Source organism: Arvicola amphibius, chromosome 10 (genome assembly GCF_903992535.2).
Source record: "Arvicola amphibius chromosome 10, mArvAmp1.2, whole genome shotgun sequence".
Lineage (NCBI taxonomy): Eukaryota > Metazoa > Chordata > Mammalia > Rodentia > Cricetidae > Arvicola > Arvicola amphibius.
The window spans coordinates 98,546,835-98,574,440 of record NC_052056.1 but is presented as its reverse complement, the minus strand read 5'-3'; the positions used below and the strand labels follow the sequence as shown (position 1 = coordinate 98,574,440).

The following is a 27,606-nucleotide window of genomic DNA, read 5'->3' as shown; positions in this document are numbered from 1 at the left end:
GCTTTTGACCCATGAGCCACCTAGGCAGCAGCTGCCTACCCTAAAAAGCTGTTGCAACAAACATGCTCACATCTACCCACCCTGTTGACTTTCCTAAAGACTTGGAGCCACTCAGTGATACTCACAGCATAGGAACAAACTGGAGCCTGTAGAGGAAGCAGCCCCGCGGATGTGTCTTAGAACATGAGGATGTGTTTGAGACTGTGGGATCACTGACTTCCGGGGTGGTCCGACTCTGTGGCACTGCCAGGAGGCCCAAGCAGAGCAGCTGAAGAAAGTTGACACTAGGCATCCTGAAGTAGCCACCAGCCCTCTCTCTCCTTCTTCCTGAGCTCTGAGTGCCTGGCTCAGGCCGCTGGGTCTGTGCCTGAGGAAGTCAGAGACACCCCCTTCCCCTCAGAGCTGCATGTTTAGGCATTGATGAATTGGTGTTGCCTGAGTCTGGTGCTGGAAGCCTGAAGTGCAGCCCTGGGCAGTCCAACACGAGCCTGGGAGAACTGCCCCAAGGGCATCCTGTCCCAGCTATACAAGGCCAATCGCAAGCACACAGAGCCTGGGGTTCAAGGATGGTACCCAGAGGAGGCTGAGATCTAAGGTGGGCAGCTCCCTAAGCTGTTTCCTGTAAGGGGGCAAGGAGTTGCTAACTTAGAAGCCACCAGCCCTGCCGTGGCTAAACAAGGCTTACCTGTAGTCCTCTGGGCCTATGTCCTCAAGCCCAGCAGCCCAGCCTGGGGTCTGTGCTAGGTCAGCACATCGTGTCCTGTTTTCTGATCTACCAGGAGCCAGGCACCCGAGGGTGTCATATAAATAGCTCTGACCTATGCTGGCCCAAGCATTCCCATAGTCCTGTTCCTCGAGCTGATCAGGGCAGGGCAGAAGTATGGCCCAACCTGGTCTCCTGAGAAAGCAAGTCCCACAAGCTGGGTGGGGCAGGGGAGACCACACAGTGACCACCTGAGGGCCCTGTGGTCCATACTTGTAGACTTTGCTTCTTCCTCGACCCAGCTCTGCCCCTGCTCCCAGATCCAGCAGTCCACCAGAAGCCTCATTCTTGCTATGGAGCTGCGGAGCTCAGCTGGGAGAGGTATTGATTTAGTTTTGAGTTGAGCGATTTATAAATATGCATGAGGATCGGCAGTTATTTAACTGTGCTTTTTAATTCTCCTCGCGTTGCTGCTTCTTTCCAGCAGGGTCTCTTGGTATGCGAGTCAGGCACCCAGTGGCAGGCGGCCTTGGCTCATAGCTTGCTGCCTGGACCTTCCCTAGGGCAGCTGGACCCAGAAGAGTGAGGCTAGGGTCAGCTGTCCTCCCATAGGGACATAGGAGATCTGATTAAATTTTCATTATGTTTTTATTTATTATTTATTTTATGTGTCTATGTATATGAATATGCATGTACCATAACACATGTGTATAAGGCAACCTGTGGGAATCACTTCTCTACTTCTCCCATGTGGTTCCCAGGGATAGGACTCAGGTTGCCAGCATTAGCGACAACTATTTTTTGCATTTATCTACTGAGCCATCTCACTGGCTAGAAGGTTCTTTGTGTGTGTTGTCTGTGTATGTGTGTGTGTGTGTCTGTCTGTGTGTGCATGCCTGCTATATGTGTTTATGTACGCCATGTGGATACTTATAGGTGCCCATATTCGATCTCCTGCAACTGTGAGATATCAGTTGTGACCCGTCTGTTGCAGGTATTGGGATCCAAATTGGGTCCTCTGCAACATCAGTTGGAACTTGCTCTGTAGACCAGGTTGGCCTCAAACTCACAGAGATTGACCTGCCTCCTGAGTGCTGGAACTAAAGGCGTGTGCCACCACTACCCAGCTGAAGAAAGGTTCTTAAAGACCGGATTCACTAGGACTGGGAAAATAGTTCAGTGAATAGGACCCAAGTTCAAATCCCAAGCACACATATAAAATGCCAGGCATGGCATATGCTTGTAACCTCAGCATCGGAGGGTGGAAACAGGTGGAGCTCAAGAGCTTGCTCGCTGGCTAAAATGGTGAGCTTCTAGTTCAATGAAAAGATACTATTTCAAGGCAATAGGACTAAGAGCAGTAGAGGAGCTCCCCCATGTCCAGCTCTAGCTTCCATATGTGCATGGGCCGATACTGTATGCAGCACACTTGTACCTACCTATATATACCATATACAAAAAATTCACCATGTTCCCCCTCACAGAGGGAAACTGAAACCCTGATGGCTAGGAGGTCCTGTGAAAGACCACCCATACATTAGGGGAAGAACTTACTATATGAACAGAATCCACCAGATACTGGCCCACCCAGCCCTGTACCTCCTGATGGCCCTCTGGATAGAGAGCAGTTGCCGGTCACTTGAGCTTACATGGGCTTGAACAACAGATAGAAAGTCACAGAGTGGACAGGGGTGAGAAGAGTCACTGTCTTTCCAGAAGTCCACACCATGCCCTGGAGGAACCCCTGCACAGACCTGCCAGTGACCACTATCCACGGACCTGGCCAGGGGCCACCGAATGTCCCTGATGTTGCCACCCTCTCGCCTTACCCTCTGTCGGCTCCTGTGTGTCCACCGTCATTAGCAGAAAACGTCAGCTCGCTCGCTCAGCAAGTGAGATGTTTTTGTTTAGTCAATGATTGCATCGCGGCATCAAAGGAAGGTTCCAGAATTTTCCTTTTGAGATTCTTGTCAGTATCTCCACAGTTTCCTCAGCTGCGAATCAAACAAGGCAACAAATTTTAGCAGCAGATTACAGCCATTCTCCCCTTTCTTCCTCAAAGCTGTCAGCCTGCAGCAGACTCAGCGATGTTGCTCACTCGCTCCCATCTGCTTGTCTCGCATGCTTCAGCGGCCCCCTAGATAGGGCTCCTTCATATTGGCACGGATGCCCCGGTCTGCAACAGGCAGTAGGTGTACCTGGGGAGGAAGCAGAGCTAAGCCAGTGCCGAGACAGGATCTGGTGCTGTGGACATAAGCCTGGCTTGTCTTTTCTTCTTGAGTGGTCTCTATTGCGTCGGCTGTAGATGGAGGGCACTTGGCTGCCTGGATCCTCAAGTGCTCAGACATGCCCAGACAGAGAAGCCGGCATGTCTAACGATCCCCTCTGGGCAGGTGGATTGGCACATTGTAGAAGGCACTGACCTGGTTCTGAGGCCTGTGGCACCCCTCTTGCAGCAAAGCCCTGGGCGTGTCTGATGGTAGTAGTAGTGCATCTCTCTCTGGTAGTCTTGACGCTGCAGTAGCCTTAACATGGATGACACTCACATAGCTTACCTCCTGCACCTAGTGGCCACCCCACCAATGCCACTTCGCTTCCCTTCTCAGACCAAGCCCTGGAACCCCTTTCCTTCAGCCCTGCCACATGACTTGGGCACAGAAACCTAGGTGCTGGGTCCCAAGTGCCAGCACACATGGCTGCAGACCCAGGAGATGCCCTTGCCCCTGCCTCATCCATTTATGTGATGTATGTAGATGCTGCTACTTCTGCTGCAACCCTTGCCTCTCCAGGGGGCTGTTCTGGGACGAGAGTTCTTCAGTTGGGATTGCTCTGCCTGCAGCAGTGGCCCATATCTACTAGGGAGCAGAGATGTTGCATTGTCACAGGATGGAGGCGGGGCCATTTCTCTGGGCCTCTTGACTCTTTATGCTTCAGTTGGTGATCTGATTTCTGAGCCTGTGAAATACATTCTGGCCCGAGAAATGTTCTATTTGTTAAGCATTCATTCAGTAGACTCTGTGCCACAGTAGACACATTATCAGTACCAGCAGCACTGGGAGGAACAAGACAGACAGCCCTGTCCTCACGGAGATGACCTCTGCTAGGGGACAGCTAATAAAACAAGTATTTAAGATGGCGCAGTGTGTCATAGGTGCAGGTGCTGTGGAGAGGGGACTGCAGGAGTAGTGATGGGCTGTCACTTGTCACCTGTCAGTTCGTAGCTGGGTACTTGTTTTGAGTAGGCACCGAGGCATCGCTGTGACTTCATGCTCAACAGTGTGAGACAGTGGCTTGTCTTGGCATTCCTCGTGGCAGGAGGGTCTCAGGTTGGACAGACTCAGCTATGCTGATTGCCTCCTTCCACCCCAAAGTAATAAAAGCGTGCACTCCCGAGGAGTCGGTGGTGTCTTCTGTGTTGAATGCTCAGTATGGGACTGTGGGAGCTGTTCCAGGCCACAGTTAGCCCTCAGCTCTGCTTGAGATCCCTCAGCCCCTGTCTGTAAGCCTGTATAGCACACAGACTAAGGTTTGAGTTATGGTTTTTAAAGTCTTTAAAAGGAAAAATCAAGAACATCTTAGGCCACATGAAAATCTCTATGTTTGGGTGAGCATGGTTTCATTGGCACACATGACGCTCCTCCCTGCCAGTTCCCACGCCTGAAGTCTGTGGCTCTTTTCTCGCTGAGTTACCCAGTGGGCACTGGGACAGACGAGCAGCTCTGAAGCCGCCTGGCTACACAGGCAGTATCAGGCTGGGCTCTGATTCCCTGCCCTTCTCCTAGTGCTTGGCCTGGGAAAGGAAGCCAAGGTACTTGTCTAGCCCCAGGGCTGTCACAGCAGGCGTGGGTGATGGATTTCACATGCTTGGTTATTTCCCCAACTGGTGAAATTGCACGGAATAACAGACTGTTGAAATTGCACAAGTAACATCCTTTCAGCCCGAAAGCCAGGGAGTCTGCTTTCCAGGAGCCTCTTCATCCCCGGGGCTTTACAAGGTTCTCTCTCAGGAAAGCTCTGAAGAGCCCACCAGGCCTGCTCCCCCTCCCTCCCTCTCCCCAGTTCTGACTGGTGGCCTCTTCCTTTTCCTCCCGCTGATGAGAATATACTCAGGATGTGGCCTGGGAAACCAAGTTTGCAAGCCCTGCTGCTCCCTGTGGGTGGTTCTGGGCGCTTTCTACTCCCCATTTCCCCCCACCCGTGCTTACCAAACACACACACCCATCTTAGAAGACTGTAGGCTGGCAGTTTGCTTGTGTGAAGGCTCTTACTGTTCTTTTCCTGCCCGCACTCCCTCCCACCCTGCCCCTGCTGTCCCCAGAAGCGTATCTGGAGGGGTGTGGCCTGGGTGAGGTACCCCAGGTATAATCCATACTGCCCTTTGGTGATATAGAAGGGCAGTGGCCTATGGCAACTTATTTCATGGGATGTCGAGGCTTCTTGAGCACAGGCTGCCTCACTAATGTGAATCTTCCAGCTTCTCTGCCCAGTGTATGCAGTGGTCTGAATGGGTGGGCTGTTTCCCCTGCTTTCTCAGCAGGCATCATGGGAGGATGGACTGAGGCCAGAGAAGCCAGGAAACCCTTATGTGTTTGTCAAGCTTCTAACACATTAAAAGACCTCAGATCTTACAAGGCCAGTTGAAGTCATCCCCAGGACCACACTGGACTGTGGTGTGTATGTACATAGAGATCAGTGTCTCTTGCTGAGCAGCTACTGGCACCTGGGTCCTGAGGATTGGATCCCAGGGCTCGTCACATGCCAGTTCTCTGCTACCCAGTCCCTTGAAGAAATCTCCCCACCTCCATCCCGCACTCTGTATCCTTATTACATATCCAGGAGTAGGGGCATCTGAGGAGAGGTTGGTCAGAGAAGACATCTAACTTCCTGTGTGACTTCCTGAGTCACCTCAGGTCCCACAGAAGTCTGTCTTGGACACAGTTCAGGAAGTGCAGGAGGTATGTGGGTCCATTTGCTGTGTGATATAGTGCGGTCCCCACACCACTGTCCACCCAGTGCCCTGCCAGAATGCACATGTGGCCTGCATTGACTTCAGTATAGGCTCTCCTGGTAGCTCGTGTGTATACCATGCCCATGGCTCTTTGTGTTCCATCTGTTGAAGTCGCTGTTCGTGCGTCTTGCCCATTTCTCAGTGGCTGATATTTTGATGACTTTTGAGTTGCGAATGACGTCTAGCTGTGAACTGACCAGGCAGATGAACTTTGAAGGGCAACTCCGCCCTGATGTTCATCCCTTCCCTGGGGCCCAGAGGATGTTCAAGCATACTGTGTGCTTCTTCCTGCCCCATCCCACCCCCGCCACAATCCTATTTTCTTTCTTTGCCTTTTTGCTACAGGGTCTCACTATGTAACCCAGATTAACCAGTGATTCTCAAACTCATAATTCCCCTGCCGCAGCTTCATTCATTTCTCTCGTGTCAGAGCTCCCTCCGTGTGCTGTCCGGATGGCAATGCTTCCTCACTCTCCATCCTTACCTTTGGGGGCCGGAGGGACGACTGAAGAGCACCTACCTGGTGCTCTACAACTGTACCTCCAGCTCCAGGGGTCCAGTGCCCTCTTCTGAGCTCTATGGGCATCAGGCATTCATGTAGTGCACATAATGTACTACAGGAAAAACACTCATAAAATAAATATAATTTTTTTTTAATCTTGCTTTTTATATCTTGACTTGCTTTCCCTGGAATTGGCATCTGTGTGTAGTGAGAGACAGATAGAGATCATAGAGGCACCCTGGCCACCCTCTCTCCAATGCCGCTCAGCCTCAGTCACTGCTTCTGGAGCATGCTGAGACAGCTACTAGAATCAGCCACATTGCTCTCCTGTGGTTGTCCCTGGCTATGGGGAGCAATGACAGGTGTGTGCCATTCATGAGCACTGTTAACTGTGGGCACCAGAGTGAGGTCTGTGGGAACTCTCCTTCCTGCAATCATAGTTTCTCTGCAAATCTAAAGTCATTCTGGAGAGCAAAGGCACTCTTCCTTTGTTCATTTCTGGGCCTCTCTCTCACAGACCTCTTGTTGTAGATGACAGGCCTCACAGCATAGACATGGTGAGCCCAGTGACTTATCATGATCAGGGGGCAGGGGTGACTGTAAATGCAGCAGGTTACACATGGTAAGCAAGTCCTCTACCACTGAGCCACACCCCAGCTCCTCACTGGGGGATTCTAGGCAGGGGCTCTACCACTGAGCCACACCCCAGCTCCTCACTGGGGGATTCTAGGCAGGTGCTCTACCACTGAGCCACACCCCAGCCCCTCACTGGGGGATTCTAGGCAGGGGCTCTACCACTGAGTCACACCCCAGCCCCTCACTGGGGGATTCTAGACAGATTCTCTACCACTGAGCCACACCCTAGCCCCTCACTGGGGGATTCTAGGCAGGGGCTCTACCACTGAGCCATATCCTATCTCCTTACTGCTGAGTTCTTCCTAAGGGTTGTACCACTGAACCTCATCTCCAGTCCTTTTTCCTTTGAGACAGGATCTTGCCAAGTAGCTCAGGCTACTCTTTACTCAGTCTGTGGCCCTAACTGGCCTAATATGTGGAATTCTCCTTCCTCACCCTACTGTGTAGCTGGGATTACAAGCCTGTGCCTCTCATTCCTTCTGGAATTTGGCATTAAACTTGGGATTTAGGTAGATTGAGCAAGGAATTGGCGTGCCGGAGCACCTGTGATAGCCCTAGGGGAGGAAGACTGCTTTGCTTGTCATCTCTACTAGTTCAGTCACTTGTCAGGCTGAGTGGCTTCTGTGCTTCCAAAGACCAGAATCCAGATTGGGAAGGGGCAAGCACTCCTGCACACACTGGGCAAAGGTGCTGAGATGGCTGTCGCAGCTGCGGCCACCCCACACCTGTGTTCCACCAAAGGCTCCTTCCTCAGCTGCCTGGATGGATGCTCCTTGCTTGTGCTCTGCTCTTGAGCTCCTCATCCACACCCAGTGACCCTGTGCTGTGCTTACTCCCCTAGGGTGACTACAACCAGAGTCGAACTAAAGTGCTCCACATGAGCTTGAACCCGACCAGCATGGCCAGACAGCGCCAGCGTGAGGACCATGACCGGTTGCAGGGGGAGTGTGAGCGACTTCGGGGACTCGTGCATGCCCTAGAGAGAGGGGGCTCCATCCCTGCTGATCTGGAGGCTGCTTCCAGCCTGCCCTCATCCAAGGAGGTGGCAGGTAGGTCCCCTCACCTAGCCCTCTGGTCTCTGGAGAGAAATCCACATAGGGCATTAGGGCTGAGTGGATGGACAGAGCCCCCTGGCCCTTGCAGCCAACTGAGACATACTGCTTCCTTGCAGGCTTCACAAACAGGGTTAGTCATCCAGGTTTGCAAGCAGCTAAGATCTTCTCAGACCCCCCAAAACAAATTAATACCATTTATCAGTTTATATGTGGCCCATTAATCATGAGTAAATCCAATCCTCCAAGAAAACAGGGCCATCGTTCACTGGCCTAAGCACACGTCACAGAGCCCAGGGCCCTTTTCAACCAGGCTCTAGATTCCAGGAAAGAGCAAAGCTAACTAACACAGGCCGTGACTCTCACTACCCCCTCCAGTCTGTAAATCAGGATGACAACCATCAGAACATGTACCTGTCATCCCTGATGCATTGTAGTGGTCACTGACATCAGTCACTGAGCCCCAGTGAGCATGGCAGCCCTGAGATTCTGCCCCAGCTGCTTTGCTCTGTAGCCGTGACTTACAAACTTGTGTGTACAAGGGAGGGGTTTATACTTGGCCTGGATGGGGAGGGAACTGGGACAAGGGCATCTGGAGGCAGGTCCTGCAGCAACCCTGCCTACCCTGAGACCATTCTTGTCTCCTAACTCTTAGGGGCTTTTCAGGTCACCTGTGTTGTGCTGGGGCTATGGGCCACTGTTGGCTTGGGGTTTATGTCTCGCTTATGGTTTTCAACTACTTTTCATTCTGTGAAGCACTCCTGTTTCCTTTCTGTGTACTTGTGTGTCATCTGGTCCTGTGGAGGCACTTGGCATTTCCAGTGAGAGTCCTTGAGCCAGCGAGGATGGAACTGTCATCAAAAAGTCCTTCCTGCAGTGTGGATCTCAGTATGGAGTGGCAGAGATAGGTCCTTCTGGTCTCTCATTCCTGCATTTGTGTTTTGTCTTCCTTCTGGTTGTTGCATTTGCCCTGGGCCTTCATGGAGGGTTCCTGAAGACACTGTTGCGCAGAACCTAGGGACCCTGAGATGGTTGAAGGCATGCAACAAGGACCTGGTACCTTGAGGACCCAGAGTCTGAGCAGAAATGTCTGCTATACCTTCCCTTATGCCTCTGTTAGTCTGAGGGGCTGTGAGCAGCAAGCAGTACTTTGGAGCTCCACACAGAGTGCCTGCCATAGAGAAGGTCCTCCTTATGGCTTGTCATTGTCATCTGCATTATTACCCACAGTCTATTGCCTGGCTATAGGGACCCCTGTCAGCCTCAGGTACACTGGCTTGACAGGTCTCCAGTTTGTCAGTGTCCTTTATGAGTCCTGTTCCTGTGTTGCCGTTGGTGTCCTCTGTGAGTGGCAGATAGGATGGGTCAGGACCCTGTGCCTCTCGGGAGCTCAGAAGACCATGTTGGCTTACACTGTTGTTCTTTTAATGAGCTGTGTCATAGGTGTGTGTGTGTGTGTGTGTGTGTGTGTGTGTGTGTGAAGTGCATATTCTCACTGCCCACTCCTTCACCTCCACACTTTTCCCATATCAGGTTTTCAGACTGAAGAAACTTAACATTGACCCTCTTAAGTCCCATGTGTCAGTTTTTCTGCACACCAGAGTATGCAGACATGCAAAAGTGTACAACCCAGTCTCAAGCCCAGTTCCCTTGGGTCTCAGACCACTTGCTTTCTCCAGGAGAGCGGAAACGAGCCCTAGCAGCCCTGAGCTTCCAGGCTATAGCCATTACACTACTGAACTTTCCACGTCACCAGCATTGGCAGCCAGGTGGAGGAGGCCTCTACAACAGATGCACCCACCTGTCATTGGCTCCCAGTAGCCCAGGGTCCAGCTGGGCTGTTTAGGGAGACAGTTCAGGGGGTTTCTGGCTCCTCCTGAAAAAGGCTGACCCAGGGACCAAAATCCAGCCTCCCATTGCTTCCCCTGCTCCACGAGTGGGCCCCTGCTATCTGTGGCCCCTGCCAGTGAGCTGGTTAATTGCAGTTTAATTAGGCATGCATTTAAATTAAAACAACCTCATCTTGTCAGAGTGACACATTGGAGGTGATCAAATTTGTCACTGCTTGGCTGGGCCCAGCGGATCCCAGAGGTGTCTCTGGGGAAGAGAGAAAGGAAGCTGGCTTATGTCACATTTTTCTTTATCCTCAGCATTTCTGTTCTAGAAGTGAAGGTTCTCTCCAGGACCTAGTTTGGGGCTTTGGGGTGGGGTATGGATTAACTCAGGTTCTTCCTCTGTAGATCAGATTGGCCTTGAACTCTCCATTTTCCTGTTTCAGCCTCCTAAGTGCTATAATTAAAAGCATGCACCATTAAGCCTGACTGAAGTTGAGGCTTAAGCACTTGGCACTTGACACTTGGGCCTGAGGCACCATGAGCTACACTCTGCTTGGACCACATGACTTCGGGGTCACTACTATTCCAGCCTTGATTCACATATTCTTCACACCAATGGCCCTGACTCTGGTACCTAGGTCAGCTGTGGTGGCGAGGGAGGCTCAGGGATGCCCAGTGCTCTCAGAGTTGAAATCAGCTTGGCAGCTTTACTTGATTTACAGGCTAGTCTCAGTCCCTGTTCTCTTGGGGAGGACTGCACCTCCCAGGCCTTAGTCTACTCAGAAGTAACTGGGGTGCAAGCATGGTCTCCGAGTAGCTTAAGTGAGAAAGGAGATGTGGGAGCTTTGTCTCGGGTGTCCCCACACAGCTGTTCACGGCATCCTGTTCTGGGGAGATGTCAGCTGTTTGGAACCAGTGTTGCAGGTCTATAGAATGGTGCTGGCTGAGCAGGTACATCCCCAATGCAGTCCTCACAGCCCCCATTCTCATGTAAAACAGCAAAGTATCATTGCTGTATATGGGCTCTGTGTCAGGGACAGGGACACAGGAGGACCATATTTTTAAAAACTCAAAACAAAACAAAACCTGACATTGTTTGAAAAATAAATGTATTAGTTTTCAACAAGCCCCAACAATGCTTGGTATGCTGTAGAAACTATGAAATTCAGAGCTTGGTGCCATAAATAAAGTTTTATTGAAACATGACCACCCTGTTGTTAGTAATGTCCACAGCAACAGGAATTAAGCTCCCAGAGACTAATAGAGGTGCCTCCTAGAATCCCCAGTGAGGGGCTGGGGTGTAACTAAGAGGTAGAGCACCTGTCTAGAATCCCCCAGTGAGGGCCTGGGGTGTGGCTCAGTGGTAGAGCTCCTGCCTAGAATCCCCCAGTGATGGGCTGGGAGCATGGCTCAGTGGTAGAGTGTCTGTCTAGCTATGGTTGAGGGTCCTGGGTTGAGCTCCAGTACTCGGGGGCTGGAAAGACTTCTTAATTAAAAGTGGTGAAATTGATGAGTCTGAAGCTTAACCTTTCTAAACAACATCATCTCTTCTTAAAAATAACCCTCAAAGTTACGTCCCGACACAAACACTGTAAGGGATGTAGTTATCAGGTGACAATTCTGACAGGAGGAAGCAGAGCTATCTCCCTACTCATTAGTCAAAGAAACACACATTCGCAGGAGACACTCTGCTATCTTGTTTCTTAGGGATCATGTACTAAAGGAACAGTTGGGGCCGTTTATATCTGTATGGCACTACTGTGTATGGTGACCCCAATCAAGACTCCCACAGTTCTCTCACCGATATTGAGTCATCTTCTCCCCTAGTTCCAGGTGTCTACTACTAAGTCAGGGCCAACTGCCTGGCCTGTCCCTTCCTGTGTCTAGAGCCTTGTCTCCAGCATGGCACCCAGCCTCCTGCACCTGGCCGAACACTCAGGATTTAATTGACCCACTAAGTCCCTCATTGGGTGATGCTCCGTGGTATTCCCTCCTCGTGCTTCTGAGGTAACCCTGGTGATGCTGTGGGGGATGGAGTCGAGCACAGTGCTGTCGTCTACCTTGAACCTGAGGAAAGCAGGGCACCAACCGCTTTCAAACCCCCAAGGAGGAGGCTGGAGTCACCCAGGGCTTCCTGCCAGGCCCTCAGGGTAGCCCACTGTTGAACCATGTAACTGGATGCATGTTCTCTTAGACTTGTGCTATGGACCGATTGCATTTAGGGAGAGTAAACAGATAGAGGTTTGAGATGCTTGTGGCTACATTTAATAATGCACACACTTACTTGTTCAAGTGGAGTGAGCCCACCATGGACACAGGGAACAAGATCAACCTCCCGAGTATTTCAGGGAGGCCTAGGGAAGGAACCCTAGATAGTCACTGCAGGCTCTAGAGCAGGGTTGTAGCTTGACTACCACCCAGGGCACACAGTGTCCATGAGTCCAGTGTCAGGAAGTCCAAGAAGCATGGCAAGACTCCAAAGCCGACCTGCTGGAAGGTGCTCTGGCTGCTGTTGAACCCCAGAAACCAACATTCTGCACAGAACCTAAAAGGGCCTCATATCTCCTCACATGCCATCAACAGAAGGGCTTTCAAGGAGCCAGGAAAGTAGACCACCAGGACGACAGCCATAGGAGCAAGCTCACAGTGACCAGCATCACTATCATCATAAAATCCACAGGCATGCACGCTGCCAGGGACTGGGAATACCCATCTTTCTGTAGTCATGTCCCTGCTAGGGGACTTTACCAGAGCCACGGACATAAAGCTGGGACAAATATCAGCTGCTCAAAATGTCCTTAAGTAAGAAACAAAGCTCTCCCCAGTCTATACTCGGTATTAACAATGGTTACTGGGTCCTGTAATTCCAGCACTCAGAGCCCCAAGTTTCAGACACCCTGAGCTACAGAGTGAAATCCTTATCAAATGAAAGGGAAAAAGAGAAACAGAAAAGAAAAAGTCAGAATTAGTGAGATGATGAATGAAATAGAGACAAACAGAAACCACGAAAACCAGAGTCTTTCTTGTTAATACACATGTAACGAGCAGTAAGTCCCTGGGGACCACCTGACAGACGGCACCAGGACAACTCCCTGGTGATCTGGACAAAGACGGATTTAGACCTTGACTCTGAACTCATACAGCGAAGAGACTATGGAGGGAGGGTCTGCTGATTCAAACAGAAGGAATCAGCTGGCACAGCCCGGAAGCAAATAGGCGTATTCATCAACTCACTAAGGAACCTTCGAAGCCTGAGCCAGGCCTGTTGGTGCAGGCTGTCACCACAGTCACTTGCGAGGCAGAAGCAGTGGGGAGCTCAAGTTGAAGGCCATTTGGGGTGACTTCATGATATACTGTCTACCTACAGTGAGCTCTTATAACAAGATGGGAACTGGAGGCTGAGCCTCTTATGCTGTTCACAGGCCAGTTAGTCTGGGTACTCACTAGTGAGCAGAGACCCTCCCTCAGACTGGTGGAAGGTGACGACCAGCACAGAGATGGTCCTCTGACCTTCACGAGAGCATTATGACATTGCCTGTGCACACAAGCACATGCTCACACACATATCATACATACGTATATCTCACACACACACACACACACACACACATACATTTTGTATGTCATACACACATCACATACATTCTGTACATACAGAGTTTCTTTTTTTAAAAAAAAAAAAGAAGAATCATGGGATTTAACTGCTGACTTCATAGGCTGAGAGAGGCTCCCACACTCTGCCTCAGGTCATTCACAAGCTAGTCCCCTCCCCCAACCACTTTTCTGGGTCCAATGAAGACCCAGAAGCTCAGGGGCCAGTGTGGAAGATAGTTCCTGAGCTGGAACAAAGGAATGACTTCAAAGGGGATTCCCCACAGCTGAGGGCTGACTACAGGACTAGGCCTGGATGGGAGTCAGGTCTGGAACTCCCACAGGGAACATGGCACGGAACCCTGAAGGGTCAGGCTTCTTGTCCTGCGTCAGGTAGAGCTGAAAGGTGTCCATCTAGTGAGCATGGCCTTGGCAGCAGGTAGAGGGAGTGAGGGCCTAGAATTGGGGTGAAGGTTCGTCCTCATCCCCAGCCTGTCTCTCAGCTGCTCTAGGGACTGTGATTTGTGGTAGAGAGCTGCCCTGGGCAGTGACAATGTTCTCAGCATAGCCTAGCTCCTTCCAGGTCTCTGAAGTGTAGTTCAGACCCAGAACTGCCTTGATACCCTGCGGGTGTGATGGAAGCTCCCCTGTACCTGCTTTCACTCTGGGTTCCCCTGGTTCCCATCCACTGGCCCCTCCTCCAGAGCCAGTGTGACCCTTGCTTCTGGCCCCAGACCTCCATCTGAGCTCAACACCAACCTGCTAGCTATGCCCCCAGGCCTGCTCCAGTGATGTGCCTCCCTCTGGTCCTCTTTCCCCTTCTTGCTGACTCGCTGTCGCCCAGCCCTTCTCTGGGCTGTGGACACCTTGGGGACAGAGCCTTGTGAAGCTCTTGTCTTGTTCTCTTTTCACCTTCTGTCTTGGAGGTGCCAAGGAGCAAACCCCAGGCCCACACATGCCGGACAAGCACTTCCCCTCTGAGCCACATTCCTATACCATGAGTCATATCCTGAGTTTCCCTTGGCTGGGGGTCCCCATGACCCCACATGGCTCTGCTGAGACTGAGTAACTGCTGCGTTCCCCAGCCACGTGGAGCTGCTCGGCTGAATGCCTTGTTTCCTTTCCTTCCTGGCATGTCTGTAAACTTTGCAGGGTAGCTGGAGCCAAGTACCCAATTAGGGATTTCTCTCCAGTTTCATTCAGCCCGTAATTGAAGTGGGAGCGCCTTCGCGCCTGACACATCAAACAAGCGGGCACCCTGGAACCCCAGCCTGGATACACTGGGCAGCCCTGACCTCCCCACCTCTGACCTGCAGCACCAGGTTGGGTCAGGCTGGGCCAGGAGGTGTTGGCACAGTAAGTGCTCTCCAGTCAAACGAGGGCAGGGCTCTTCAGCTAGGGGTCCCCATGGCAAGTCATCCAGGCCTAGGTTGGCAGCTACCATCTGCCCTTAGTTTCTTGTCTTGGAGAGAAGGTGACATGCTCACCTGCCTTCCTGGGCTGTCACAGGCTGACCTTAGTAGCTCGTCTGCACTCCTTGCCTGTGGCATATGCTTCATAGTCTGTGCCCTGAAAACATAGATTGTGGTATGGGATCCATCGGAGTTGGGGCCGCTATGGTGTCCTGAGGTTGTGGGTCCCTCTGAGTTGGCATAGACAGAGAGGGAAAGTCACCCACCTCTCCCAGGAGCCTGCACCGGGCCGTATCCTCTGTGCCTCACCACACTGAGCAGCAGCACCCTCCGTCCCCAGCTGTCTAAGGGTGTAATTAACTCAGTGATTTAGTGATCTTACAGCAGTGCTCTGCCTCCACGACAGCCTGGCTTTAGAATGTACCCGTCACCCTGATGGGTCCCCAATGCCCTTGCAATCCTCCCTGCTCCCACTCACAGCCCCAGGCAATCACTGATCTTTCTTCTGTTGATTTGTCTTTTCAGAACATTTGTCTAAATGGAACCTTACACTACACAGGCCTTTGTTCTGGCTGCTACTGCTGAGTGTAATACTTTCTAGATTCAGCTATGTCTTGTGTGTGTGTGTGTGTGTGTGTGTGTGTGTGTGTGTATTCCTTTCTATGACTGAGTAATATTCCACTATGTGGATAGCACATGTGTTAGGGATCAAGTCATTGATGGTGGACATTGGGTTGTGTCCACTTTGGGCCTCTGTGAGTCATGCTGCTGTGGACATTGGAGATAGTGCCCATGTCTTCTGTGTAGAAGGGGATTTCTGGGTTACCTGGTACATTTATCACTTTTGTAAGGAATGACCTAATTGTTTTCCAAAGTGGTTGTACCAGTTGACATCACCTTATGAGGGTCCCCCGTGTGTGCTCACCATCCTCCCTGCCATTCGTCTTTCCTGGCTTCTTGACGACAACATCCTCTGTGGGTGCATTTCCCTAATGACTAATGATTCGGAGCTCATTTCTGCAGCTTATTAGCCATTCATACATCTTCCTCGCTGAGACGCCTCTTACATCGGTGCCCAGTTTTTAATTGGATTGTTTGTCTTCTAATCATTTTCTTAATGCTTTCGTCTGATAAGCAGCGTTTTTAATTTTGATGAAGTGTAATTTATCAGCTCTTCCTTCCATGGCAGGCGCTTGGTCCTGGGGACTTCGATCACCCCAGCTTTATGGTTGCCCATGGTTTTCCAGAAGGGCTCAGTTTTAGACCCTGTGCCTCGCCCTGTTAGTGTTGGGATGATGGAATGCAGCTTCATTCATCCTCTTTGGTCCTTAGTTGTCCCACCACGATAGGCTGCTTTCTACTCTGCTATGGTAAACACCAAGACCAAAGCGATTTGGGAAGGAAAGGGTTAATTTCCTTACCTGCCCCTTTCACAGCCCACAGGTAAGTCAGCCCAGGAGCTCTAGGTGGGGGACTATAGTGGAGGCTGTGACAGAATGCTGCTTACTAACCTTTTCCCTATGGCTTGTTCAGCCCACTTTCACAAGCCCTGGGGTGGACTCTGCACAGCAGTGGCCTGGGCCTTCCCACATCAGTCATTAACTGGGAAAATGCCTCACAGTCTGATGGGGGCATTTTCTTACCCAAGCTTACCTCTTCTCAGATAACCCTAGCTTGTATCAAATGGACAAAACCTAACCAGAACACTTGCCTTCCCCAATCCCAGTACTCTGGAGGTGGAGGCAGAGGAACAGGGGTTTGTAGTTTATCCTTGGCTACCTAGTGAGAAGGAGGCCAGCCTGAGTTATTATAATAACAATAACAGCTGCATTTCTCTGACTCTGAAGATCAGCTCAGGGTGTGGGTGCTAGTCTGAACCCCTTTGTCTTGATGATCATATTTGCCAACTCTCCACAGTTCACCCCATCCTGGCAACCCCATCCCTTGTCACACTTGAAACAGAGCATGGGTCCTGGACCTCTTCTGGAGGATTGCCTGCCCTCTCATGTGCTTTCCTGAGTCAGCCACCTCTTTCTTCTTGCTTCTTTGCAAAGTGGTGTAGTGTGTAACTTTTCCTGGGGAGTCTGTTTCTGTTCACCCCAAATTCAGGTGCCAGTAACAGACCAGAGAGATAATTCCATCCAAGTCCAGCTTGGTGAACCATTGAGTGTATTGGGGTTCCTTACAGGCATGTGGATGTGGGGTTGCTTATAACGGGTGATAAGCTGCTGACAGAAGTGTGGGTGACTCCAGAAGTTGCATCAGGCCCACCCCAGCATGCTGATGACTCTTTCTGTGCCCCTGGGGCCTCCAGCACAATCTGCAGGCAACTTCACTGAAGAGTCTTCTCCCCAGCAACTGTTTACTCATATAACCTTGGGGAGGGTGAGCCATTGTTCTATCCCCTCTACGTGGGTACATATTGAAGAGCACTACAACCCATCTGATTTCAAGATGCCCAGGCCCATGTCTGTCACCTCCTCGGCCCACTGTAACATGCGCTTTCTGGCCAAGCTTCAGATTTCTGAATCTCCCTGCTCTTCCCTTGCTTGTTCCTACTCAGCCACAGACTCGGCTGACCATAGCAATATCCATGCCAGTCCAAATGCCGTGCTGCCTTGAGATTTCCTCCAGATCCCACTCAACCCAGCACCCGAAACTCCACCTCCTGCACAGTAGACCCTCCCTCTCTGTGACAGAAGGAGACAGAGCGGAGGAGACCATGGCACAGAGATCTGTCAGCCCCAGCAGGACACCCAGGACGCAGGGCTCCTGCTCTTCACAGCCACTGGGACCACCGGGGTGCTATGTGTGTTGTCGCTGGAAAGGAACAGGTGGTTCTTATCAAAATTCTGAGAACTGAGAAGACTTCAGAGAGCCTTGGGCTGTGCTCGAAAGGGCGGGATCAAGGGTCAGTCGAAGGCTGGGAGGTAGTTTTGCTGGAAAACTCTTTGCCTTGCCAGCAGCGTGAAGTCAATCCTCAGAACCCATATTTAAAAATCTGAGCATGTTCCCATGAACATGATCCCAGTATTGAAGAGATGGAGACACGTGGGTCCCTGGGACTCTGACCAGCCAGCCTACCCTATTTGGTGGCTCCAAGCCATGAGAGACTGACTTTTTTTTTTAAACTTTATGACTTATATTTTTATTTTGTATGCATCTGTCTGTGTGTGGGTGGTGCATGTGGAAGTCATAGGACAGCTTTCACAGGTCAGTTTTCTCTCTCTATCTTGTGAGCCCCAAGAATCTAACTCAGATCAAAAGGTAAACAACTGAGGAACAACATCCATGGGTGTCCTTGACCTACACATAAATGTGTGTGTTTGTGCATGCACTCATGTGCAGGACATGCACATATGTACTCGTGTGTGTACACATACATATGTCTGTGCAAACACAGGCATGCACACACAATTGTACATCCACTCATGTGCATGCACACACGTGTGCATGAACACACTCAGCAGAGTTAGCAGAGAGAGCCCTACTCCTGCTCTATCTAATAGAATCCAGGCAACCTGGACTCAGCCCCAGCTCTGGCTATGTTTAGCCATCAACATGTTACAACAGTCATGCCATCATAGGCCGAGGCTATCAGCCCCACTCTGGACTCTGGGCCATGGAGAGCAGGAGGACTGCATTTGCTGCCTCTCTTTTGAAAGCTGATGATTTCCAACCAAGCCAGTCTGTGTCCTCTCTTCCAGGCTAGTGTGGCAGGAAGACAGGAATCCCCAGCTCCTCTCTTCTTACCTGGGGCTCCTCTCTGGCCTAACTATGGCCTTTCTCTGGCTCTGCCTTAACGTAACCCAATGTCTCCAAGGTCTCAGTTGCTGCCCAAACCTAGCATCCTTCCAAAACCTTCTCCGAGCTGCTCCGGCTGCTGAGTTAGTTCTATAGGCTTTTCTTTAATCTGCTGTCCAAAGAATTGGTTCCATTCAAGTCCGAGGCTGTCACATGCATTAGCATGTATTTAATAGACTACTATGTCTCAAGGAGGGGGGCACAAAGGAGACTTAAAGCTTGTCTCACCAAGAGCAGACAGATTGACTCGAGAATAACTTGGTCAATAAAAGATGAGCTCTGAATACCACCACCCCCCCAAAAGGAGCTCGCCTTCCAGGGAATTATGGTTTCTGTAACCCAGTGTCAGAAATTAATAATACATCCAGTGTGCAGAACGGATTGCCAGCTTTCAGCCTCAAGTAGACGCGAGTCTAGCGCTGTGGCTCTTACGTGGCTCGTCCTCGCTGCATCTGCGCACTGGCTCCATCAGAGCTTCTGTCCTGACCAGAGGACTGCAAGCCACCGCCCCAGCCCCAGGCTTCTCTTGCAGACAGCCTGCCTTGCGTATCTGTGGAAGGAAGTTTCTTGAAGTTTGTGTTGAGACAACTGTGTTCTCATGCTTTGTGTTGCGATTCTCTACTTCAAGTGTATTTGGCTAGGCAGGGAAATGGAGGGAATGTGTGATAGAGTCATGTCTATTGGTTTCTGGTTTTCTGTATGTGTGAAACCTTTCTTTGAAAGCTGTGGTTCCCCTAGAGGGCATAAACAGGCCCACATGAGTGGGTGCACGTGTGTATGTGCATGTGCCGTCTGTCTACACATGCATATATATATATATATATATATGCACATATGAATGTAGTCACTAGAAGATGTCCAATCTCTTCCTCCAATATGCTCCACTTAATTGTGCATTCTGATGCACAATCTCTCAAGAACCTGAAGCCAGGCTGGCAACCAGCAATCCCCAGTATTCCTCCAGTCTCCACCCCTCACAGCCACACCTGGCTTTGTACGTGAGTGCTGGGGATTTGAAACCAGGTCCTCATGCTGCCGTCTGTCTCCCCAACTTCATGATACACTTTGTCAGAAGCAGTTCCCTGCCTCTTGGCAGCAAGAATATGTGAGCCGACACCGGGCTACCCTATCTGAGCCTCCCCAGCCCTCATCCTCCTTCATTAGCAACATAGCAGCCCACACGCTTCGGTTTTGGGAACCTCCCTTCCAGCACTCAGCCTCCATTCCAGCCCTGCCGGAGCCCTTGCAGTAGAAGGCAGCAGTGCATGCAGGAGGCTCACAGCCCGAGAGCTCTGTCTGCCATTGTGTTGCTAAAGTTCCTGTCCAGGGGCTCATAAGTAGCATCTGCCCCTTCTCCTGAGGGCACAATGACAAACTGAGGCACAGCTCTACCAAGGTTCACTCTGGAGGCCCAATGAGTTTATTGAGCTTTCTTGCAGAGAATGGGTTCAGGGCTGCTTACAGGGGTGTGGGTGCTTGTCCCCCAACTGACTACACTGGAAAACCTTACCCAGCCCGGATGAGAGCTCCTTAGCCACAGAGATGGATTCCTTCCTCCCTTTGTCTTCCCCAACCCATATACTTTAGCCCAGTGGGTCTCAACCTTCCTACTGTGACCTTTTAATACAGTTCCTCATGTTGTGGTGACCCCCAACCATAAAGTTATTTCATTGCTACTTCATCGCTGTAATTTTGCTACTGTTGTGAATAGCAATGTAAACATCTGATATGCAGGTCGAGAGCAGCTGCTCTAGCCCCTCCCTGAGCTCAAGTGCAATTAAGGCAGCGTTGCGTATACCAGGTGGTAGGGTGCAGCTGGATTCTCAGGTGAGGATCTCATGACCCTCCGCATCACTCTAGTCCACGGGCCCAGCTGGGATGAGCCTTTTGAAGGGGGTCACTGCTGAACTTCCCATGATGGCAGTTATTGAACTTGGAGGACAGTCACTCAAAACAGCCAGGCAGCTGGAGCTCTGTTCACCCAACTGCAGTGGGCTCAGTCTTCCATCACCAAAGTTGATCCTGCAGCCTATGGTTTTTCTCTGGGTCCCCAATCCTTCTGCCTATTTTGGAGTGGAGATGAACTCCCTCAAACTATAACCTGAATATAGCCCTGACCTCTTAGAATTGCCCCACGGAGACCCAGTGGAGAGGGCTCATCAGCTCAGATAGCAGGGAGCACAGCCCTGCTGCATGCTCACAAGGAACGTGTGCCGTATGGCTGCCAGAGTCACCACACCAGGACAGGAGTTGCTGGAGCCTGCAATGGTTCTCATCCCAAGGATGGCTTCCTTGGGGCTGCTCCCATCTGGCCCTCTGTGTTACCCGACTGTGGTATGTCTTTGATCCCCCCACAACTCTTATCATCTGTCGCCAGCCTCCCTGCCAGAGCTTCCCAGTGCAGAGCCGCCTAAAGAGAAGCTTGGCATTTAGAGTCAAGGCAGGAGCCCAGCTCTTAGGCTCGCTGCTCTTGGGTAAGACACCAGCTTGTGGTCCAGTGGCCTGTCAAAGAGTCTCATGTGCTGCCAACGGAAGCTATGGGTGGGAAACAGTCGTGGAGCCATACTGGTTGGCATCCTATACTCTGCAGTGCTTTCCAGCAGTAGACTTGCGCATAAGTGCCTGCAACCAGCCAGGCCTTGCTCTACCCTTTTCCTCCTTTTTTGGTTCATTGTTTTTGGGGGGTTTTTTTGGGGGGGTTGTTTTATTTTGTTTTTTTTTTTCCTTTGAGACATGTAATTTAGACTGGCCTTAAACTTGCGATCTTTCTGCTTCTACCTCTCAAGTGCTGAGATTACAGGTGTGCACTCACATGTCTGGTTTGTACCGTGCTGAATATTAAACCCAGAACTTCATGCATGCTAGGCAAGTGCTCTACCAACACATTCCCAGCTTTCCTCTCTGTACCTTCTAATGGCCTGTGTGTCGAGGCTTCCCGGTCCTGGTTCCCCAGTCCTCTCTAGCTATGTGTACTAGAGACCTTCAAGTGGGATCACAGGTTGCTCCAGGCCACACAGCCCCAGTGTCTAAGGAGACTGAGGGCCCACCTACTCTTCTACTCATCAGCTCATTTGATGCTGCTGAGCTTCTTACAGTGACCTTGTGTCCCAGGCACTGTGGGTGCTGGGCTTGCCCCAAGGGAGACCCAGGCTCTGCCTCCAGGGACTTGTACGCTGGAGGAAGTAGACCCTCAGCCAGACAGGGTAGCACATGTGTCCACCAGAGGTGCAGAAGCTCAAGGGAGGCCAGGAAGGAAGGCACTTGGAGGTGGTGGGGCTTGTTATAGAAGTATGCCACCGAGCATGGTTCCTTGTCAGAGGCAGAAGTCCAGAGCCACTTGTAGCATGGCAGAGAACTATATGGTCCATGCATGTATGGATGAACCTGTCGTACACAGCAAAGTGGTGGAAGCCAGGACAGCACTTAGGGCTGGGTTTCCACATCAGTGGAAGGAAAGGAAACGCCACCCAACACTGCTTCCTGCATCTGATCAGGAGGTCAGCCAGCTCTAGCAGGGGGAGTATCAAGCATCTGATTGGGGGCCTCTGGATCAGTCCTGGGTCTGCAGGAATCCAAGGGAGCTTTGTTCCCTGGGACAAAGGCTGCAAGGATGGCCAGCTGGTAGGGGGGGCTCTCCATTTAGGTGGTAACTGGCAGGTGTGCAGTAGAGCAGGAAGCAAGGGTTCATCCCTTAGAACTTGGGCACACCAGCTGCGGGGTCATAAGGAAGGGTTGATGTACCCAGGCAAAGTTCCCTATGTGCCAAATGGGCTGAGGGAGGGAGGCCTGTTGAGCGCTTATAGCCAACTGGAGGATCCATGTTGAGGAACACATTCACCGGAGGCATGGTCCAGCTACATGGAGCTGCATGTAGTTTGACCCCAACCCCTGACCCTTGTTTTCCTGAGCTAGAAGTAATACAGCATTGTGCATGACCCTTGCTTGTCACTGAAGGGGCCTCTCGGGCACCTCAGGTGTGTGCCATGGGTCAGAGAGACTTATTGGAGGAAGGATCCATGTCGGGAATAAGGACTGGTTGATGACTCAACAGGTGGAGCCATAAAGTGGAGCCAGCAGTAGGAGAAGTGTAGGACCGTGTAGCTTTATCCCTGCTAGCCAGTGGCCAGGGGTCTTTCTGAGCCAAAACCTGAGATGCTGATGGGAGCCCCTTGCCCAAACCCCAAGGCAAACCTGAAGTAGCATCACCTGGCACCCAGTATGTTTGTGGATGTCTCTCGGGGATTCCATGATCCTGAAGTTCCAGGTTGGGTAATATTTATCCTCCAGGCCTCTGGTTTGTCTCCACATCTATCAACCCATGTCGTGTCCCTCCCACCCTGGAGGACAGCAGACACCAGGGGCTGCTGATCCTCTACCACGAAGAGTGCTGCCACAGGGAGTGTGCAGCCTGGCACTGCAGGGCCTCTCGCTCTGTCCCTGGGGTGGGGGAGGGAGTCTTACAAGAAAGAATATGATATCAGCGCCCGCTTGTCACCCCGGGACTCTCCCACCCTGTAATCTGGTGGGCTGTAATTGCCAGTGTCTTTTCAAATCATTTTTGTGCAAGGTGACAAGCTGCTTGCTGGAGTGAGCAGTTAATCACACAGAGATACCCCGTTTGAAAGGCGCTCAGAGCTTACCCAGGGGCGGCTGCCAGCAGCCAGGCGGGTGCACACAGTCTGCTCATCTGCATATAATTCCAGGGCAAGCAAGCCTCGCTGAGGCTGGTGTAAACCATGCAATTTCCGGCCCAGCAGGAGACACAGGCTGGTGGTGGGGACCAAACCTTGGGGCCTGTGGCATCAGTAGAGTTAAAGCAACCCCATCTCCATAGGGCAGCAGGAGATCTGATTAGCAGGTGGTGGGGACCTAGCCACTTTGGGAACCGCAGTCCCCTATCTTTGACCAGCTACCCTACCTGTCTCTCTGCAGGGTGACTTCAGGGAAGGAGGACCCCAAAAGTATCCAAGTCGATATGGCACATCACCTCCACCTGCCAGCCATTCCATTATTTGCTTGCTTGAAGTTTGGGTTTGGGATGGGCTAATAACCTTTGGTGTTCTATGCCACTCCACCTTCCTCTATGTGGTGTCCCAGAGGGTTGAGCCCATAGTGTCTCAGCAGGCCCCAAGTCAGTGCTCTGGGACATCTCCTCCTGCTACTCTCTCCAGGAAGCCACAGGGAGCAGGGCACAGACATTCCTGTCACAGCCACAGCAGTGCCCAGCCTCCACAGCTGCTAATAAAATTGCATAAATATTTGATGACTAATTATTAAATATTTAAAAATGTAAAACTGGAATGGTTTGGAAGTTAGCATGGCATGAATAATTCAGTCCTTAGATGCACATCATCTTTGGGTCTGAACAGGGCCAGCACCTCCAGTGTATGATGTAGCCGGAGACACAAGTCCCAGGGACTTCTCTGGCTAGCCACCAGTCCCCATGCTGTTGTCACACTGCAGGACAAGTCTCAACCTGTAAAGTCAGGAGGGGGTTTATGTGGAATTCTGAGCTGCCAGCCTGGACCGTGGCAAAGCAGAGAAGGTCCCTTTTCTTTGGTGAGCCTGAAACACCATCCCTTCTGGTCAGTGTTTGTGTGTCTGCTGAGATTAAAGGCCAAGTATTGTCCATTCACTTGACTAGACACTGGAGAGAGTCCAACCATGGTGCACAGGGACCCCTTCCAGGGAAGACAGGAATAGACTCCCAGGCAGAGCCAGAGCACATCAGGAGAAGCTTAGACCATGACTTTCTCTGTCTACTGCTTCATCTTCAAGGCTGGGTGAACTGGAAACAGCACCTCTGCCTAAGGTTAGAGAGCCGAAGCTGTGCTCGCTGTAGCCTGTGATAGTCTAGTACCATGGTGATTTTTCCAAGGCCTGAAAATTCCAGCTTTGGTTAAGTGGATTTTATTCACTTCAGAAGGGAAAATGGCTCTGCCCAAATCCCCAAAGGAATGTCTAAAAAGCTGCTTCTAGCTTTTAATCAGGAGATGTGGGGGCGCTAGGGCATTTACAAAGTTGCTGCTCCATTGGACCACACCCTCCTTTTTGCTCCTACCCTACAGTATTATAGCTGGGAAGGAGGGGAGAGCCCATCTGCAAACATGGGAGCCAGAGAAGAGGGCCGCATAGTCCTGGGCATCCTGGTGATGTCATGTCACCTGCACCTGTCATCTCCCTCGAGTGACATTCAGTCACTTGTGAGGGTAACATGTGTTCCCTGTTGACCCATGTGTGAGCACGTTTGCTTCCCTGTGAGAGAACTAGGCTGCATTTCCTTCCCGCATGTTCACCCTCGTTGTTTCCATTGAGTGTTAATGTGATAACATATCGCCTCAGTTCCCTTTCCATAACACTCAGACCTGTGCTCTGTGCCTAGCCCACCATGGTCGTTTGAGTGAGAACAGCCCTAATAGGCAAATATGTTTGAATATTTGGTCCCCAGTTAGTGGAACTGTTTGGAAAGAATTAGGAAGTGGCCTTGCTAGAGGAGGTGTGTTGCTGGGGTGGGCTCTGAGCCCACACCAGGCCCAGGGTCTTTCTCTGCCTTCCTCTGGCCGATCAGATGTAAGCTCTCAGCTACTCTAGCGCCTGCCTGCCTGCCTGGACCCATACTTCTGGCCTTGATGATCGTAGACTAACCCTCTGAAATGGTTTAGTTTATGAGTTGCCTTGGTCACGGTGTCTCCTCACAGCGGTAGAGCAGTGGCAAAGACACTCTCTGGCTGCATGACTGTCTCTGGCTTCTCAGCAGAAGGGAAAGCTGCATTCTCTTTTTCCAGCCTGAGTATGCTCTGGTGTGTGCGTACACATGCACGCACACCCACACATACATACATATGCACTTCCCTCTTCACAAGCGGCTCTGGTGAGAGCTGTGTTAAGTCAGTGATGCTCTGACATCCTCATCTTGCCTACCTGGCACGGAGGTAAGGACACTACCTTTGTGGTGTGTTCTTTCACATGTTTGGTTTTCTATGCTGGCCAACATGCCCAACCTTCTGGAACTCTCTGGAGGGGCTGTCAGTGTGCTTTGAGATGTGGTGGGCCATCTGTCTGCTCTGCTTGGATTCTTGTCCTTGGCTAGTCCTCTTGGGGCCACAGCCTGGGATCAGAACACAGCGTGCTCTGCTCTGATGGGGATTGTGGAGGCTCTTGCTGCCACCACAGGTCCCTGCCCTGATGGTCCCCACAGTCATGCAGGTGCCCCCCCTTTCCTGTTCTCTCCTCATGTCTCTTGCCTGAGCTAAGAAGGTCCAGTGCTCTGTGATGCTGTTTGCTGGGCACTGAAGTGGGTGTACCATTCCAGATGGGACTCTGGCAGGCCCATCTCCCACACTGTGACTATAACCCAGAGCCTTGGCCAGCCTCTCAGTTCCTTAGGAACTTGGCATGGTGGTTTTTTTGGTTTGGATTTTGAAATAGTGTCCCATGTAGCCCAGGCTAGCCATGACTCACTATGTAGCCAAGGATGATTTTAGTTTCTGATGCTCCTGCCTCTACCTTCCAGGTGTTAGGATTACAGGCATTTACCACTGTGCAGTGCTGGGGATCAGGCCCAGGCCTCATGCATGCTGGGCGAGACTCCTGGTTGAATCATATCACTAGCCCCTCAGGAGTTCTCTTTGGAGGATCTGTGTTTCTCTCTCCAAGGAGAAAACAGTTGGGCTTTCCTTTGTCCTCCTGCAGAGCTGACCCCAGGCTCACGGGAGCTGGCACTGTTATGACCCCCGAGCTGCTGCAGCCTGCTGAGGGTGAGCGTTCAGATCCAGGACTGACAGCAGGAGAGCTGCTCTGATGAAGCACTGACCAAAAGCAGCTTGGGGAGGGAAGCAGTCATTTATTTGCCCTACAGGTTGCAGTCCATCACCAAGAGGTACCAAGTCAGGGCCTGAAGCAGAGGAAGCCTACTGACTACTTTATTCTCCTGGGCTTGCTTGGCTACCTTCTTATATAGCCCAGACCCACCTGCCCTGGGATGGCACCACCTCCAGTGGGCTAGCCCTCCCCATGTACATTTGCCATCAAGACAGCGTTCCACAGACATGCCCATGGGCCAGGCTGAAGGAGGCAGCTTCTCAACTGAGGTTCCCTCTTCTAAAGTTTGTACGTTTCAAAAACCAACCAGCCAGCATAGGGCATGGAGAAGTGGGTCAGCCGTTAAGAGCACACACCTTCCGGAGAATCTGAATTCAATTCCCAGCACCCACATCAGGCAACTCACAACCACTCCGCCCTCGGGGGGATCTGATGCCTCTGGCCTCCAAGAGCACCTGCATTCACATGCACATATCCACAATAAGACATACTTTAAAATAATAAAAATAAATCTTTAAATAAAAAACACACCCAGCACCCACCTTTCTGCCCACAGACTGTACTAGCACAAGGGGTATGACTACTGAGAGCCCCACGGCCATCTTCTCTCTGGTTATCTCTTCTCTGTGTCTACCTCACGTCTGTCCTTCTGGCCTCACTAGTATCAGCCATTCTGCAGACTCCAGGCCAGGAGCTGAGACTCCAGAGATCTGAGCGCATAGACGCTTATTATCCCGCCATCTCTGCTCTTAAGCAGGAGTGCGCATCCCCACTAGCTTTGATCTGGAAGAGCACAGGCTATTTCTGTCTCGTGTCCTTCCCTCGGTGCTCTCACAGCTGTCTCCTGTGAGTCCAGAAGGGCACACATGGGGATGAGATAGTGAGGGTTGTCAGCTCAGAGCCGTCCTGTGGCCTCCCCAGAGGAGTGGAGCAGCGAGTGTTTGGGCGCAAGGCCTGATGTGCCTGCCCCAGGACCACCATCAAGTCTGGCTTGGGTTCTGACGAGCAATCACATCCCTTCTCTGACTCCCACTTGTCACCTGCCACATTCCTGTGCTTATAGGACATCCAGAACTGTCCTTGTAGATGGGGCCATAGGAAGGGAGGGCATGGACAGCCTCGCCTGGGGACACCAAGGTGAGCGGCACAAAGCTGGAGAAAGACAGCAACCACAGCTTCCTCCTGGCAGCTGGCAGGACTTGAGAGTCGGGAAGGCCTGTGACAAGATGGAAGAGCACCCAG

General features: G+C 51.4%; 1 protein-coding gene across 1 annotated transcript in view; it reads left to right on the top strand.

Moving 5' to 3' along the window:
• Mad1l1 (mitotic arrest deficient 1 like 1) overlaps window positions 1-27,606 on the top strand; it is a 317,149-nt gene that overhangs the window by 229,895 nt on the left and 59,648 nt on the right. Inside the window, exon 16 of the mRNA XM_038345544.1 lies at window positions 7,691-7,898. Coding sequence (XP_038201472.1) covers window positions 7,691-7,898 — 208 coding nt within the window. The remainder of the gene's footprint in view (window positions 1-7,690; window positions 7,899-27,606) is intronic.